The sequence below is a fragment of the Ochotona curzoniae genome, unplaced genomic scaffold (assembly GCF_017591425.1).
Source record: "Ochotona curzoniae isolate NIBS_2020 unplaced genomic scaffold, NIBS_Ocur_1.0 scaffold_461, whole genome shotgun sequence".
Lineage (NCBI taxonomy): Eukaryota > Metazoa > Chordata > Mammalia > Lagomorpha > Ochotonidae > Ochotona > Ochotona curzoniae.
In genome coordinates this window covers 11,524,277-11,540,685 of record NW_024467120.1, presented here as the reverse complement: position 1 = coordinate 11,540,685, position 16,409 = coordinate 11,524,277, and the positions used below count along the sequence as shown (strand labels likewise).

Here is a 16,409-nt window from a genome sequence, read left to right as displayed (position 1 = left end):
TTCTTCATGTAGGTAATCCCTCTCCCTTTGCCAACTCTCCCTGTATCACATCTCACTCGATGTAATGTAACTTCACCTTCTCTGGCCTCTTGAAATCATGATGGATCTTGACGTTCTAGATTTTCTTCTGATCTCAACTCTCAGGGTTCATCTTCTGGAGCTTTGGACTCTCTCTCCTTGGGATTTTCATTCCTCACTGTCATGATTTTATCTTTCACCTCTGCTTTGCTCAGAAAATGTCCTCCAACCCGTGAGGTTTCCAAAAAAAATGACAGTAAAAATATTTAGTCCTCACAGAAATTCAGAGAGAAGCTTACTGAACCAAACTTTTCTCCTCTTGGAGAAATCTCTGCACATCATGAATCTCCCATATGACATCACCAAGGTCTCTTAGAAACCAGTAGAAAGTATTTCAGTTCCAGTTAGGTGAATCAGTGGAGAAGACACACAAGGGAAGTATGTGCAGGAAGAACAAAGTGCCATGGTCATCTTGCACACCTAGTTTTCTCACAAGTGAGTGACTGTCTCTTCTTTAGCCCAGTCCTGCTCATGTGCTTGGCCAAGGATGAGGTAGACAATCAAGCCAAATGTGTTAACGGAAGATACAATGAGGAAGATGTTTCTCCAACCCAATACTGAATCCTGGAGGCAGGAAACTGCAAGTTATTAACAGTCATCAAATTCCCATCCCTCTTGGTTCACAGAGGCTGTGGCTTCAGAGTCTACTGTCCATCCCCCAAGTCAGATGGGATCTGAGTGTCTTCCTGGTTGCCCTTGGAATATGCCAGCCAATACCTTTGTGTAACGAGGCCTGTGTTCTGGCTGTTCCCTCAGCTGGAATGTTCCCAGCTAAGACACTCATCCCCCAACCTTCCTCAATTCTTTCCAGCCTTTGTTTATTCTTGTTATTTTCACTTGAAATCTTCATTTATCACCTCATTCAAATAGGAATTCCTCCATGTGATGTGTCCTGTACTCATTTTCTCTTATCATTGATAAAGAAGGAACTTTGGCTTTCCTTATTTAGTGAAACTGTGTACAAAACTATTACATGAATGAATGAATTCAAAATGAATGGATTAACAAGTTAAAAAAATCAGTTTGAGAACTTTTGTTTCAAACTACAATTTTCTGTCAATATGTTTATCAATGGAAAACTTTAGATGCCTACATCATACATCATAAGCCTGGGTTTGAGTTGGTTCTGCTCCTATTTCCAGCTTCCTGCTAATGCACACCTTGTGATGCAACAGGCAGTTACTGGAATGTTTAGATCTCTGCCATCCACAAAGAACACCCAGGTGGAGTTCCTGGATCTTGGCTTTTGGACTGCCCAACTGAGGCTGTTAGAGGCAATTGTGGAGGGAAGCAATGACGGAAATTTTGTCTTATTTCTCCCTCTCTATCTTTCTCTTTATCTATTTCTCTCTCTCCATTTCTCTCCATGTCTCTTATTTCAAATACATAAAATAAATACTTTTGAGTAACAGTTGGAAATCACACTCTACATTTTCAAAAATACCTGTTCTTTGCTAACACACATTCACTTTGCTGATTTACTTGTGGGAAACTACAGTAAAGTTTAACAACAGTGTTTGATTGTAATATATATTTTTCTTCAACTCTGTATGTGTGTTTGTGTGTAAGGTACATAGAAAATGTTCAAGTCTTCAAATGAGTTTTTAATTTTGACTATGTTAAATACATGTTCAAGGTTGGAAGACTACCAATATGAAAAGACGCTGTTCAGAAGAGTTTCTATACCAACCACTTGTGACCCTTGGCTTATTTATTCAGGAAATAATTATGGGATCCTCAATAGAGTAAGTTAGTCATTTAACAGAAAAATCAGCACTTTCAAAGTCTAAATCCTGAGACATCACAAGCACACCAATATGGTAGCCCACTCTATAGGTAAAATGGCATGAATTCTGCTGTAGTGTTAGTGTTTAGCATGAGAACCTCATCCTATAAGGACTCAGAAAGCAGACCCAGAACACTGAGCACTGGCCTTCACCCCACAACAAGAGCATGTGACAGTTTCCCTAAGTGGAGTAAATGGAAGAAATGAGTACATGTCAGGTGTCCAAAATTCTTGACTTTGGACTTGAAACACATCAAAGGGATAACAAAACTACTCTTAATCTGACTTCTAGTGAGTGATTTCTACAGGTTTCTCTTATGAATATTCATCAGAATATCAACTCACCTGATTGATTAAAATTCCACCAATGGTGGGAGCAATGGCTCCATCTATGAACACAAACATTTGAAAGAATCCCTTGAGAAAGCTGGTGTACCTGATGGTGAGGAGGGAAAAGAGGGACATTCCCAAGTAAGAAAAGAATTATTCTTGACTTCTCTGTTGGATCTTAATGTCTATTTCTGATTGCCTTTAATTGTGCTGACCCTTGATTGAACCTGAACAAATTGTACAGACTAGGGCACAATTTAATCCCATGCTAGAATGCAAGACTTCCAAAGGATATTCTGCACTAACTGGTCAATTTTGTTTATTGCTCAGAAAGATGATGGTTTGTACCTGGTTTGTACATTTGCGAGGTTACTGCAATTGAACATGCCTTTGTAGCCTTGTTTGGTGACATAAAGAAACTGCTGTTGCTTGAGAAATTATTTTTTGAGATGAAAGCCTCGCTTTACGTGTCTTAGTGGTTCCATTCCTAAGATGAGGTATGCCTGGTTAGACTTTACAGGACCAGAACCCTGGAGCAACAGTTGGAAGTCATACTCTACTGTGTGTGTGTATCCAGTGGTACTGGTAGAGTACCACTTGTAGAGCAGATGTAACTATTTCTGTCAGGATTCTGTGTCTTTGCCCTTCACTAAAGCCTTACGTGACGAAACCTGTGGCCTCTCATGACTTCATTCTGCATCCCCTAGTCCTGTGTGACTGCTAATTTCCTATTAGAGATGTGTATGTATCCACCAGTTGAGTATGAACATAGTTGCCAGCTTCTCTTCTGCACTTGAAAATGCAAGCTTCACCATAACCAAAGAGCTCCAGGTCCTTTGCAGGATTTATTTGTGAATGGGACAAGAGTTCATATTTCCTGTGACATGTAATACATGTCTCAAGTTACCTGATTGCCAGATATAACATTGCTGGACCTGCACTGAGCTGTAGGAATAAAACAATGGGTACCTACCGAGGAGCAACGTCTATGAAGTTCACAAGGGCTCCTGATTGATTGAAGCCAGTGAAGGCAGTAGCTAACACCAAGAAGACTATAGTGGTACTCCGGCTGAATCTGACCCAGTGCAGAGGAATGAAGAGTGCAGATGAGCCAAGAATCCCTGGGATGGAAAGACATATAGAGTGAATTGGATACTGCTTCAGTTTCTCGCATCTACCCTGTATCCAACTTGCGCCTTACCTATAGCATTAAAGATTTTCCTGATGGTGACAAGTCTGAAAATTTTTCTGGAGAGGAGAAAATCAGCCAAGAGGCCTCCAAGCATCATAGTGATCCAGGTAGCAATAAATGGCAGTGACGACAGGATCCCACTCTGAGGACAATAGACGAGGTGAATGTGTATGCCCACACTGCCCAGCATGACACAGACTAACTTCTGAAGGGCTGATTGCATCTGTAGCTTTCTTTATATAAAGATCATTTTTCTACGTAAAGTTCCATGCTAAAGGAAACCACAAGATTACATGAATGCCTGGGAAAATACAGGCATATAGCTCACCTTGCAAAAAATAATGTTATCGTGTCTAAAAACCCAAAACTCTGTAGGAAACAGATGTTTAAAAGATCAAAATCTAGCAGAAAAAATACTCAAAGGATATAAACTACTTGAGAAATGGCTCCTAAGGATTAAAAATTACACCCTTACTTATAACAAAACACACGCAAATGACACTGTTATGATTTATTACTTCCATGGATCAATCTAGCAAAGAGCTAGAAGATTTCTGAAATGCTTTATGAACAGATATTCTCTCTCTTTCTCTGCACACACACACACACACACACACACACACACACTCAAGATGAAGGGGGTTTCAATAAATGTAAATATAAAAATGTATACAACCATTGGCTTTTGGCTCAACAACCTGGTATGCAACAATTTATTCCACAGAAATTGTCAGAAAACTGCATGATGAGAGAACACGGTTTTCACTGTAGCATTGATAAAAGATTGGTAATAATCCAACTCCTTGTCAGTAAGGTTTTCATGTACTTATATGAAAAGATCTCCAGTGTACATTTAATGGCACAAACCTAGTATATAAGTACTCAAATATTTTGTGGAAAATATGACTAAAATTAAACTTGATGTAAAAGCACTTTTATATCAAAGCATAACTTTTTCATAAACACGTGATCACACAATTTTGAATGCTTTCATAAATAAGGCATATCAGCATATATGTCATCTGTTTTATGCAGAAAAACATTGGGAAAAATGTAACAATTTATGAGTGCTTGTATTCTTATACGAGAATAAAGTAAATTTTAAAAGATTTATTTATGGAGTGGGCCAGGATAAACATGACAATTAGAAACATAAGTAGAAGTAATGTTTTTCACATTTGAACTCCTGTTTAAACAAAATATTTATTTACTTTTTTGAAAAGCAGAGCCACACAAGAAGGAGGGATAGAGGCAGAGATCTTCCATTTTCTGGATCACTACCAACTTATACTTATCTGCAACAGCCACAACCATGCTAGCCTAAACCTGGAGTCTGGATCTTCATCTGGGTCTCCCAAATGGTGCGGAGGCCCTAGGACTTGGGCCATTTTCCACATTGCTTTCCAAGGCATTATCGGGAAGATGGATTGGAAGTGGAGCTGCCACGAAAAAAATCCAGCACCCACGTACAATGCAGGTACTGCTGCCTGTGCCTTTACCACCACAAAACAAAACCAACCCCAACAGTTTACTTTTTAATATAGTTTTGAAGTGTTAAATCTAATTATTACCAGTTCAATTTCTAACTTTAAATTTTTTATAAGTTGCAAGGAAAAGAAGGTCAACCTGAATGGTATACAATCAGATAATTAAATGGAGTACTCTCTCACCTGCTATAAGGTCATCACTCAACAGATGAATAGCCAAGGTCAGAAAGGTTATATAATTTAGTCCAAAGCTTTTAACCTCTGTCATCCCTCTCTTCTTCACCTTGGGATTGCTACCTGGTCCCACACCAAATACGAATCACTTCTTAACACAGCAAGTTCCACAATATATGTCACCCAGCCCTGTCACCTGGCTTTTCTGGCCTTCAGTTGCACTGAGCCCCTGGTTGGGAAATCTGATTTCCTTGCTGAATTAGGCCCTGATCCTCTTTGGAGAAGGCACAGAACCATGTTTCTGTGCATGCATTCTCTCCAGACAGAGTACTGCTGAGAGGGTCAGCTTTGTGCAAGTCTCTTAGCACATATCATCAGAGTAGCTTTCAATAGAACAAGCTTACTTCTTGAGTACAGAGGGTGAGGGTGGACTAGAAGTAACTCAGTGGCTTTGTCACTTGTCATTATTAAACAATGACATCTGAAATACTCTTTGCCACTTTATAGGTACCCAACCTGGAGCTAGTACTGTCACTATCACATTAAGCTGCTTCTGGCAACACCAGCATCCCATATCACAGTGCCTGTTAAAATCCCAGCTGCCCTAATTCTGATCCTCCTTCCTGCTAATAAACAAGCCAATGTAGCAAAAGATGGCTCAAGTCCTTGGTACCTTGCCACGGCACAGGGAACCTAGATATGGTTCCAGGTTTAGAGTAATTTTGGAAGTGAACCCTCACCCCTTCAGACATTCTCTTTGTCACTCTTCCTCTCAAATAATTAACTATTTGATTTAAAGAAAAAAACCACATTTGTATAGCAGAACTTAAAAGGTTCCTATCAGCCAACCAGAAAACATGATCATGATATGAGGAACTCAAAAAGCAGTACGGCAGCAATATTTCCATTAAACTTGAATTAAACACTTATTTTTCAGTGACTCATAACTTTATATGTGTGCTATTTGGAACTCTGTCCTATTAATAATGTCTTAATTTCAGTAGATGTTGTTGATGTTTCTGCACCATTTTTTTCAAAAATAGAATTATTTTGTTAAATTTTCATTGTTATGCCATCAGCAGAATAACATGTAACCTATTGTTGATCAAAATGAGGAAAAAATTTATGCATAAATATGTTACAAGTATAACACTCTATGAACACCAAGTTGATCCTCACCCAGTAATAGGAAATCATATTAAGGATCCAAGTATACCAGTATTCCATATGTGAAGATCTGGGTCTTTGTCCACTGAAATCAGAAGGACTATATAATTCGCCATATAAACAGAAGAACAAAATGAACCCTCTCAGTACTTACATCTCTGACATTGATTTGAAGCACAGAGTTGATGTATGTTGGCATGTATGCCAATATCATTTTAGTGGTAAAATATTGACAAATATAGGATACTAAGATGGCCCAGAGTGGTAGAGATTTGATCATAGATTTAATGGGAAGAGACCAGCCTGGTGAGTTATCCTGAAAGAAAGCACAGATCAAGATCCCTCCATTAGAGATACTAGTGCCATTCAAAGTCACTCCTCACTGAGAAGAACAGATACAGAGACAAGGGAAATGGAAAGAGTGTCCATTGTACCTGATGAGCCAGTGAACATGTGATGTATCTCTTCTCATCAGCACTGATAAAGGGATGATGCTCAGGGTCATCATAAGCAAGAGGAAACCAGAGAAGACAACAGACACACCCAATTCCACCTGGAAAAGAAGATCCCATTGGAGTTCCTTTAGTTAGCCTCAGCTGATATGATTCCCGTGGTTGACAGAATGCCTCCTACATGCCTCACTTCTCTGTATCAAGAGCATTTCATATCCTTTCCACAGGTGGACAGGAACAGTACCATTTGACTTTGGCCTTTCTCATTTAACTTGATTGTGCCAGTGGAATGGGACAGTCTCAAGCCCACGCATTCAGAACCATTGCCGTTTGTTGGGAAGGCTGGGAGTGTGTCTTGGTCGTGGAAGAAACATGCTCCAGCTATTCTATTCTCTGAGAAAATGACACCCAGAAAGCAGAGGCACCCAGCTGTGCCACAGAACAATGATTGCTCTTTTAAACCACTGAATTTTCGACCTGCCCTTCCTTGAGACACAACACACTATTACTAGATATTACTATATCTGCCCCAAGTGATTGAATATACCCACCATACTCAAGCAGCCCTCCCACTGGACATGCTTCTGCAGTTTCATTCCTCCTTAAAACTTTTGTTAACTTTGTCCTTTCCTAAATCACTGAAGAGATTGAAGCAACACATTGTTATAAGAAATTGACTACCCAGATCATTTGTTGATATGAAATGAAATTAACACCCAGTGAAGAAATTTTCTCTTATGCATTATTACAGCGTTGAGGAATTCAACATTATCAGTTTTGAGTGGAAATATGACACAATTTCCTTATTATAGGACTAGTTTTGTGGCACAGCTTGTTGAACTGCCACATGTGACATCAACATCCCATTTGAGCACAGTTTCAAATTCCATCTGTTCATCCAATTCATCTCCCTGTTAATGTGTCTATGTGGCAGAAAAAAAAAAGGCTCAAGTTCTATTGGCTTCATCCTGGCTCCATTGTGAGTAGGAAACCAATAGATGAAAATTCATTCTCTCTGTCTCTGTCTCTCTCTTTCCTCCCTTTCTCTGTATGTATGTTTCTCTCCTGTTATGTCTATGAATATACCTTCCGATTAAGTAAGTAAACCTACCATTAAAATTACTTTCAGATACTTAACAAAGACTTACAAGGTCTCTTTATATGGCTAGCTTATTATTTATAGATTCATGCATATACATTATGGAGCTGTCACTATAGGCCATCTATTTTGCTAATTTTTTAAGATCTATATTTATTGGAAAGGCAGATTTACAGAGGGAGGAGAGACAGAATAATCTTTGCCAGTCTGAAACCAGGAGCCAGAAGATTCTTCTGTCTTCCACATGGATACAAGGGACTAAGCACTTGGGTCACCCTCTACTGTTTTCCCAGCCACACGTTTAGGGACCTAGATTGGAAATAGCGTGACACAGATCTAATGGGTGCATATGTAGAATACAAGTGCCACAGAATATGCTAAAAGGATGTGTTAAATAAATAAAAATGACCAACACTACAGTTCCAGGAAGACATGATTTCCAGCCTCTATGAATAATTTCCCTGGAATCTTTTCATTTCAACTTGGAAGCAAGAAGAACGATATCATAACTTCTAAAAACTTATATGCCACTCTACAATGCATCAAACTCAGAAGACGATCAGCTCTGAACATTGTCAACAGAAGCAGTATAGACACTTGTATCTATTACCATTCGGCTATCCACAGATATGCTGAATCACAGAAATTATGTCCAACATGCATAACAAAACATTGCAAAACAAAATTCTGAGATGCAAAAATGTACAAACTCACCAAAGATATAGAAGACGTAAGGCCATCCTATGCTCTGGCAAATGAAACCACCCACAAGGTATACTAGAAAGCTTCCCAGCATTGCTCCTGAACAGAAGATGCAAGGATTAAAGTGAGCGGGCCAGTGTTAGCACATTGCATGCTTCTTACAATACTGAGCTGCCCATCAATGAAGGTGTGAGCTTCAGTGCACTGCTCTTTCAGGCATACGATCTTAAACAAGTTATGAATCCATTTGTGTCTCAAAATGGAATAATGTTTTATATTGCTGAATTAAAAAATTATTCTGAGATAAAATAAAATTATCATGTGTAAACACAAAACTATCCAGTACAAAGTAGTCATTCCTACATTAGAGCAAGCACAATAAAGAAAAATTAACTGGGATGGAAGATGTTGGTCCTTTTTATAGGCCTTTGCTGCATCCTCTAGGATTGTGTGTATTAGGTGGAGATGAGGGGTCAATTACCTGATGTAGCAATGCTGATGAGTTGACTCCTTTCCAGTGGGGGAGCCCATCGGACCCAAATGGAATACTGACCTGTCAAAACCATATCCTGGAAGGGAATATTGCATTCTTAGAAATATGAAATCATTCTGTAACCTGTATTTCATTTACACATGGAAAATATCTTGGTACCTGAGATAAGCCTTGAATAACACGTACGACAATGAGCGCAGCCACTCCAGCATCAGCTGACAATGGAATGAAGAAGGTCAGGAATGAGGTAAGAAACAACCCAGCACCAACCACGTACTTGGCTCCAAATACTCCAGCCACATAGCCAACAGGAAGTGGAGCGAAGATTGAGCCATAGTTGTGGGAGCTGAGGATGATGCCCTTGATTTCAGGATTCCAGTCATATGTAGGAACCTAGACAACAAAAAATCACACTGTCTGTCTTTGCTTGCAAAGTTGAGAGCTGTCTTTGTGAAAACTTGAGAGGCGAAAAAGAGAGCAGGGCAGTTTTCTTTTACTTCGATTCTTCTAATCTATCAATTTCATTTAAAGAATAAACAAGATTAATGTTAATCTTTCTCAATGCCTGACACAATTAACCAGCCAGTTAAAACATGAGGACTATAAAATAAAGAGTATTTGTTAAAAGAATATATCAATGGGGGAGGTGAATATTTGGTGTATCCACAAGGTGTCTTGTGATAACCTGTGTCCCATATAGAAATGCATGGGATTGGGGATGCTCTATTCCTGATTCCAGCTCCCAGCTATTGTGCACCCTGGGAAGTACCAGGTGAGAACTCAAGTAGCTGGCTGCTTCCTGTCCATGGGGGCGGGGGGGAAAAGACTGAATGAGTTCCATCATCATGAAATCAAAATTTATGTTCACATAGAGCCTGTTTCCAACATTTGTAGTTCCTGGTTATACTCACAGACACTAACTCGGGTTGTACTCAACTATGATTATATTTCATGTTCTATCACTGCTCCTGATACATTCATTTGTGATTAATAAATATGTACTGATTAAAAAATCACACTCTTTGATAAAATAATCCTTTTTAAAAAGATTTATTTATTTTTATTGGAAAGGCAGATATATAGAGGAGAGGAGAGACAGAAAGGAAGATTTTCCGTCTGATGGTTCACTCCCCAAGCAGCTGCAATGGCTGGAGCTAAGCCAATCCGAAGCCAGGAGCCAGGAACTTCTTCCTGCTTTGGGCCATCCTGGACTGCATTCCCAGGCCACCAGCAGGGAGCTGGATGGGAAGCAGGGAGGCTGGGATTAGAACGGTCACCCATATGGAATCCCAGCATGTTCAAGCCGAGGACTAGCTGCTACACTATCACACCAGGCCCTAAAACAATCCTTTAAGTCAAATTCTTATGAGTCAGAGAAAGGGCTCCATGTCTCATTAAACTTACTCTTGCCTGGACTTCTTCCTGAGTTGTAGTCCAGTCGTCCTGGGCATCCACAGAGGCATTGGGCTGGCTCTCCAGGGCTGTCTGGTTCACCATGGCTGTGATGGCAATGTTCAGGTGCAATTGTTGGGTGTACATTGAAAAATTACAGATATGCAGCATGAAAGCCAGCCCATGTCGGACTGACCAAAACCCTGAGACAAAGAAGCAAAAATGCTTTCACATCAGGTTGCTTATTCCTCCTCTACCTACGTTTTGAAATTGGAGAAGACTGCTGTCCATGTGTGAGGCAGAAATACAGGGACAGCAGTGTGTCTGGTGGACCCGCCCCTTGGGAGGATATGAGCTGGGTAGTACCCTCCCCCCACACACACCTCCAAAACACTCCTCAACGGAGACCGTGGACACCCCATCAGAGCAAACATTACAAGAAATGCTTCCAGGGAGAACCTTGGAATGAACTAATGAGAATGGGAATATGAAGAAGTAGATGAAGAGAAAGCCTTGGCTTAGTGAGTTATAAAAAGCAGGAGAAAGAGAACTATGAGGTTTCCAGGTGCTTTGCTTGAACAGCTGGAATATCACAAAATGGCATTGGTCTATAATATGGAAACATGGAAAATTAGCCTGTTGGAGATTTAGGGAGATGAATGCTAAAAGATAGGCTATTGCTAGATGTAAAAGTATTTAAACTTTGTCACAATCCTGCAAGTTAAGGAGGACAACATATGCCCATGTACATCAGAGCTCTGGCCTATCTTTTTAACTGAGAAGCCATATTTTATTGGCTTATCAACAGAACTGGTGGGATTGACCACTTGTCCCTGCAGAAAAGAAGACTAATGTGTAGTATGTGGTCACTGTCTTCAGTCACACTTGGTGGGGCCAGCACTGCACCATTCTGTGTAGTGATGTTCTTGCTGAGTCTGGTAATGGAAAGTCCCTACCTCACTTTTGGCATATATCTATTTAACTCTATGAGTCCATGCACCTATGCACAAAAATTTATACTGGAATAGGATTAATACCATATTGCTATGGAAAATTATGGTAAGGTAGATTGACACACATATAGTGTTGTCTTCTCCTAGCCTACTCAAATATTCCATACTTTTGTTTGCCCAGAGTGAAATTTTATCATTATCTTTAGTTAAATCCCAACAAATTTAATAAAGTGGATCTATGTTGTTTCTGTAACTGTGTATTTTTCCCCTATGGATTTCAAATAACAATATTTTAGTAGCAATAATTCAAAACTACAATTGCAATAATTTCAAAATAAGTATGTATAAGTAATAAAAATGGTTTTGTTGCTATTTACAGGATTTATTTCATTGCAAGATTTATTTCATTTTTTTATTTTATCCTTTTCAAAGCAATACTAAATGAGAATGGTGAGCTTGACACTCCTGTTTGAATTTACTGCAAATGTCGCTTGTGTTATACCATTAGGTGTTCTACTGGCTGTTAGTATGACACATGCTTAACTTAATGAACTATCTTATTCCTATTTTAAAACTTTTTGGGGAAATGCATGACTTTTGCAGATGCATTTCAGTCCTGCAGCCCATCTGTTCCATGCACTCCAGTCCCAGTTGCTTTATTTTCAGCTGAGCATTTTTGTCAAGTCTTTTAGAGCTGTGTCTCTGTTTCTCTCCTGGAAAACAGGTGAAAGACCTGTAACTCAAGGCACAATTGAGTCAGCTCATGCAAGTTCATTGCAGTAATTATTAAAGATATTTTACTTTCATGGCATTCCTAGAATGATGTCTTATAAGGGTTTTTTTGTCGATGAAAAAACATGACTTACATTGCTCTGACTTTAGCTAGAACCTTATGCATATGCAATTAGCTTAATGTGTGGTTTGTGTGTATCTATGTGCATATAACTATATACATAACTATAGTTATATATATATTTAGTTTTGCCATGTTACCTTTGTGCCAATTAGCCATTTTTCGTGTGACTTTGTCCTCCTTGTACTGAAACTTCTAACCAGAGCCATTAGATCTCAATGTCTGATCTACAATTGTTAGATAGATTATGATTTCCTTTTCTCTTAATAATTTAGAACAATTTTAAGCAGAGATTTATTGAATTCTTAAATACATTGACATATTATGCTTAACTTCGTTTTAGTGTCTTTTTTTTTTTCCTGTACCAAAACCCCCTACCGGCGTCATATTACATATTACATTACTGGCTACATCATTGGCTCCTCTTGCCTCAGTTTTTCAGACTTCCCTTAATGACCATGACAATTTTTTAAGAGGACAGACAGGCATTTTGTATAAGATCTTGTGCTTTCTTCTCAGACAAATCTTAAGGTGGAATATTTGTATGCATAAATCACTTGAAATTGTTGTGCATCAGTTACATAGGCATTGTTTATTCCTGAAATTTTTCATGAAACTTTCCTCATTACTTTACTAGCATATGTTGTCTCTCTGTGGAAAGTGGAAAGGGTAGCTTTTCAACAACTTTCATTTCTTACATGAGTTCAGATACAAAAAAACTTAGTTTTCTTTAGTAAAATTTGGAAATTATATGCTTGTAATTTCTAGAAAACTATATTAATAATCAAATCATTACCGTACACTTAATCATCAATTTATGATTAAATTGTGTTAAATTATTTAGCTGAGTTCTGTGATTATGAGCTATAATTTCTAGAAAATCATTTTCTGATAGTTAACATACTTTTAAAATATCTTAACGTATTTTTTGTCAAAATCATTATTATTTAATCTCTGCCTGACTAAACTGAGTACTACATTGCTTTATTGACATGAAAAACATCTTCTTTATTAAAGAACAACCTCTTGTTGTTTCTTTCATGATTTGAGTTCACAATTTTCTACATTTAAACTGTCTACTTTATGCTCCTCATTTATCATAAAATTGGATACAAACTAACCAGTTTTTATTTACTCCTGTGTAATCTTTTCATTCCCATTTTATTTAATCTTCTTAATTTTCCATGACTTTTTCCAGATTTGGCTCCAAGTCCCTGATTTGACTTTGTAGTAACACTTTCGCCCCTTGCTGTTATCAACTCCAACTTTGATTCTGTGGTGGCATTTACTCCTGTCTTTGTTCCTTCCTCATCTATATATAAACAAGGATCTTCCTTTTCCCTGTTGATTTGTTTCATACACTCTGAGCTTTCATATTACTGTTGCTGTTGTTGAGAAACTTTAGAAATTGGAGATAAAATCTTTCAGTACACTACAATAAAATGAACACAGCAATGTCCTGAAAGGGCTAACAGTTGGAGGGCTCTGGATACAGCTCTGAGGCTGCCTGTGTGCCTGGATGACTTAGATGAATTACACAACTCTTTTCTATCTGAGGTCTGGCTGCTTGGAAACAGGGATAAGGCTGGCAGTGTCTTCCTTGAAGATATGCTTTGAATATCCTATGGATTACTATATACAAAATGCAAGCAATGCCTGTCATACAGCAGGCAGTGGTTATGCAGCAGCCACTGTATCTGTGTAAGTGTGCTCCTGGAGCTCTTTTTTTTGTTTTTGTTTGTTTGTTTGTTTGTTTGGGTTTTTTTTTGTCTAACTCAATCATGCCTTCCCTTTAATTTTACTCTGTGAATATTCGTATAGGCCATTTGCGGTCTCCTCATAAAGCCTTGAACTGTAAGAGCCAGTCGGCCAATCATGTGTGACTTTATCTTCTTTGTTGTTCTTCCTTTGTCACCCTTGTTGAAATGCCTACAGCAACTTTTTGGGTTGAAGTCAGGCACAGATGCTGCTGGGCATAAGGGAGAAAGAGTATCATCCTCATAAATTCTTAATTGGTCCTATATCAAAATAGTCTCACTGTCCTTTTATAAAAACCAAAGGCTCAGTTATGCTCACTCAGCATCTCTGGAATATACTGGTATAAGTATTACCATGATGCAAACAGGTGACTCAATATAATGAGGAATGGTTCATTTTCCCACATTCAGTAGAACACCTGGATTGAGCTCTCTCTGTCTTGGGAATAGGAGTATTGAGAAGTCAGTAACCTTTGGGGCCACTGGGACCCTGAGAAATCCCCAGCAGCACTTTAGAGTTCTGATGTGGACAACGTCTCCACACATAGTGAGCATGATGAGCCAGAGAGACATGAGAAGAATAATGATTTGGATGCTAATGAACGAGACAGTCAGTAAGACATATTCCTATGTACCTGTACATAAAATTGGAGTTGCAACAAAATAATCTGCTAACACTTTGAGGAGCACCAGTGTACTATCTTATCAGAAGGAATGATATTTTGCCAAAAATGAATGATTTTTTTTAACTTGGTACCATTTTTAACAATAGGTTTAATTAAAATGGTTTACAAAGGCATTGCCTAATTGAGCTGAAGCTTCTAAGGTGGTTTCCAGAGAACTGAATAGATGGTTGGGAATTGTCTACAAAGCAGTGGAAGAAACCAGAAAGACCACCTAGAAGTCCCATTTTAGATCAAATGTAAATGAGTATTCCAAGAAGATGGAAGACCAATAGGATGTTAGTTACGGCATGAGTGGTACCAAGAGAATAATAGCTAATGTTTACAGGGTGTTTACTATGTGTAATTGTCCTAGGCATTTGTATTTCACCTCACTTAATGGTACCAGTAACTACTACTTTTAGGTAATTAATCCTACATTTCTAGCTTCCTATTTTTAAAGATGAGAAAACAGGTATAGAAAACAGCCTCTGAGATTTTTAGCAATAAAACTGGGAGCTGAGGTAATTATAATCATTTTCATTGTAGGTCTTCAGGTGGTTCATTGTAAAATGCATATAGCTTACATGTTCTCTGATTTCAGCTTTGGTGAATGAGACTAGGAAAGTACTTCTCAGGAATATGCTAGTTCCCAACAGAGACACTGGATGAAATATTAATTATTTCAAAGCTCTCTATCTTGGTGAGTGTTTCACTTTCTAAAGGTATCATACTTTAAAAAGCCTAGATCCTAAAAAGAATTAATGAACAGTGTAGTTGAAATCACTAATGATATAGGGTAAAATAAATCCTTCTGTACTTTTCTACGATTTAAACTAGACAATAAATAAATTCTGACATAGATAAGAAGGAGGAAGGGCAAGTTTTGTGCTATTGTAGAAAAAATACCCTGCTCAGAGGCAGGTTGGGTTTAACATGAACAGAAATTTAATAGGATAGTCAACAGTAAGAAGGAAGCTCTATAGCAACAGCAACAAGTAAAGGACAAGGAGGTGTTGATCACAACAAGCTTCTTCTGCACAACTTTACCTTTTCTGGGAGGCTTTGCTTGAGTTCCGACTGAACTGTTGTCATGAGAACTATCCCCCACAGTGGTCTTGGCATCTGCTTCAGGACACATTTTGGTTCTCTCTTCCCAGGGACTGACATTTACCTACTGGAATGAGAACTTAAAGAATACAAAAGCAAACACAAAGGCCCTTTATTCACAGGACATTTGCCAGATCCTTCTTTCTTTATTTTTTTAATTTATCAATTTTTATTGGAAAGGCAGATATATAGAGAGGAGGAGAAACAGAGGAAAGATCTTCCATCTGATTTTTCACTCCTGAAGCGGCTACAATGGCCAGAGCTGAGCCAATTTGAAGCCAGGAGCCCGGAGCGCCTTCCAGGCCTCCCACGTGGGTGCAGGGTCCCAAGGCTTTGGGCTGTCCTCAACTGTTTTCCTGGGCTACAAGTAGGTAGGAAGTAGGGCTGATGGGATTAGAATCTGCGCCCATATGAGATCCTGGCACATTCAAGACGAGGACATTAGCCACTAGGCTATCACACCAGGCCCAGATCCTTGTTTCCAAGAATCCAAAGCAAATGCTGTTTGTTGGAGAAAATGCTATATTAGGGTTCAGGAAATCCAACTGATGAATTTTGTGGCCTAAGAAAAGGCACTGTTACTTTGTGTCATAGTACATGTTTCTCCAAAATGAGGTATCTGGTATGCATTGCCTTTACAAACTATAGAACTTCCTATTTCTGTGTTTCCTTGTCAGCAAATGGTATTTGTATCAGTTGAGTATAAAAATTTGATAACCTAA

General features: G+C 38.6%; 1 protein-coding gene across 1 annotated transcript; it reads right to left on the bottom strand.

Annotated features, from left to right (window-relative positions):
• Positions 1-507: 507 nt before the first annotated feature.
• Positions 508-15,718, bottom strand: LOC121147750 (probable small intestine urate exporter). Its single transcript, XM_040967653.1, has 11 exons — positions 15,628-15,718; positions 10,365-10,555; positions 9,120-9,353; positions 8,949-9,036; positions 8,480-8,566; positions 6,649-6,767; positions 6,369-6,530; positions 3,396-3,528; positions 3,168-3,315; positions 2,210-2,300; positions 508-642 (listed from the first exon to the last, which is right to left on the bottom strand). The coding sequence occupies exons 1-11, from the start codon at positions 15,716-15,718 to the stop codon at positions 508-510; spliced, it is 1,479 nt and encodes a 492-aa protein (XP_040823587.1).
• Between the last annotated feature and the right edge of the window lie 691 nt (positions 15,719-16,409).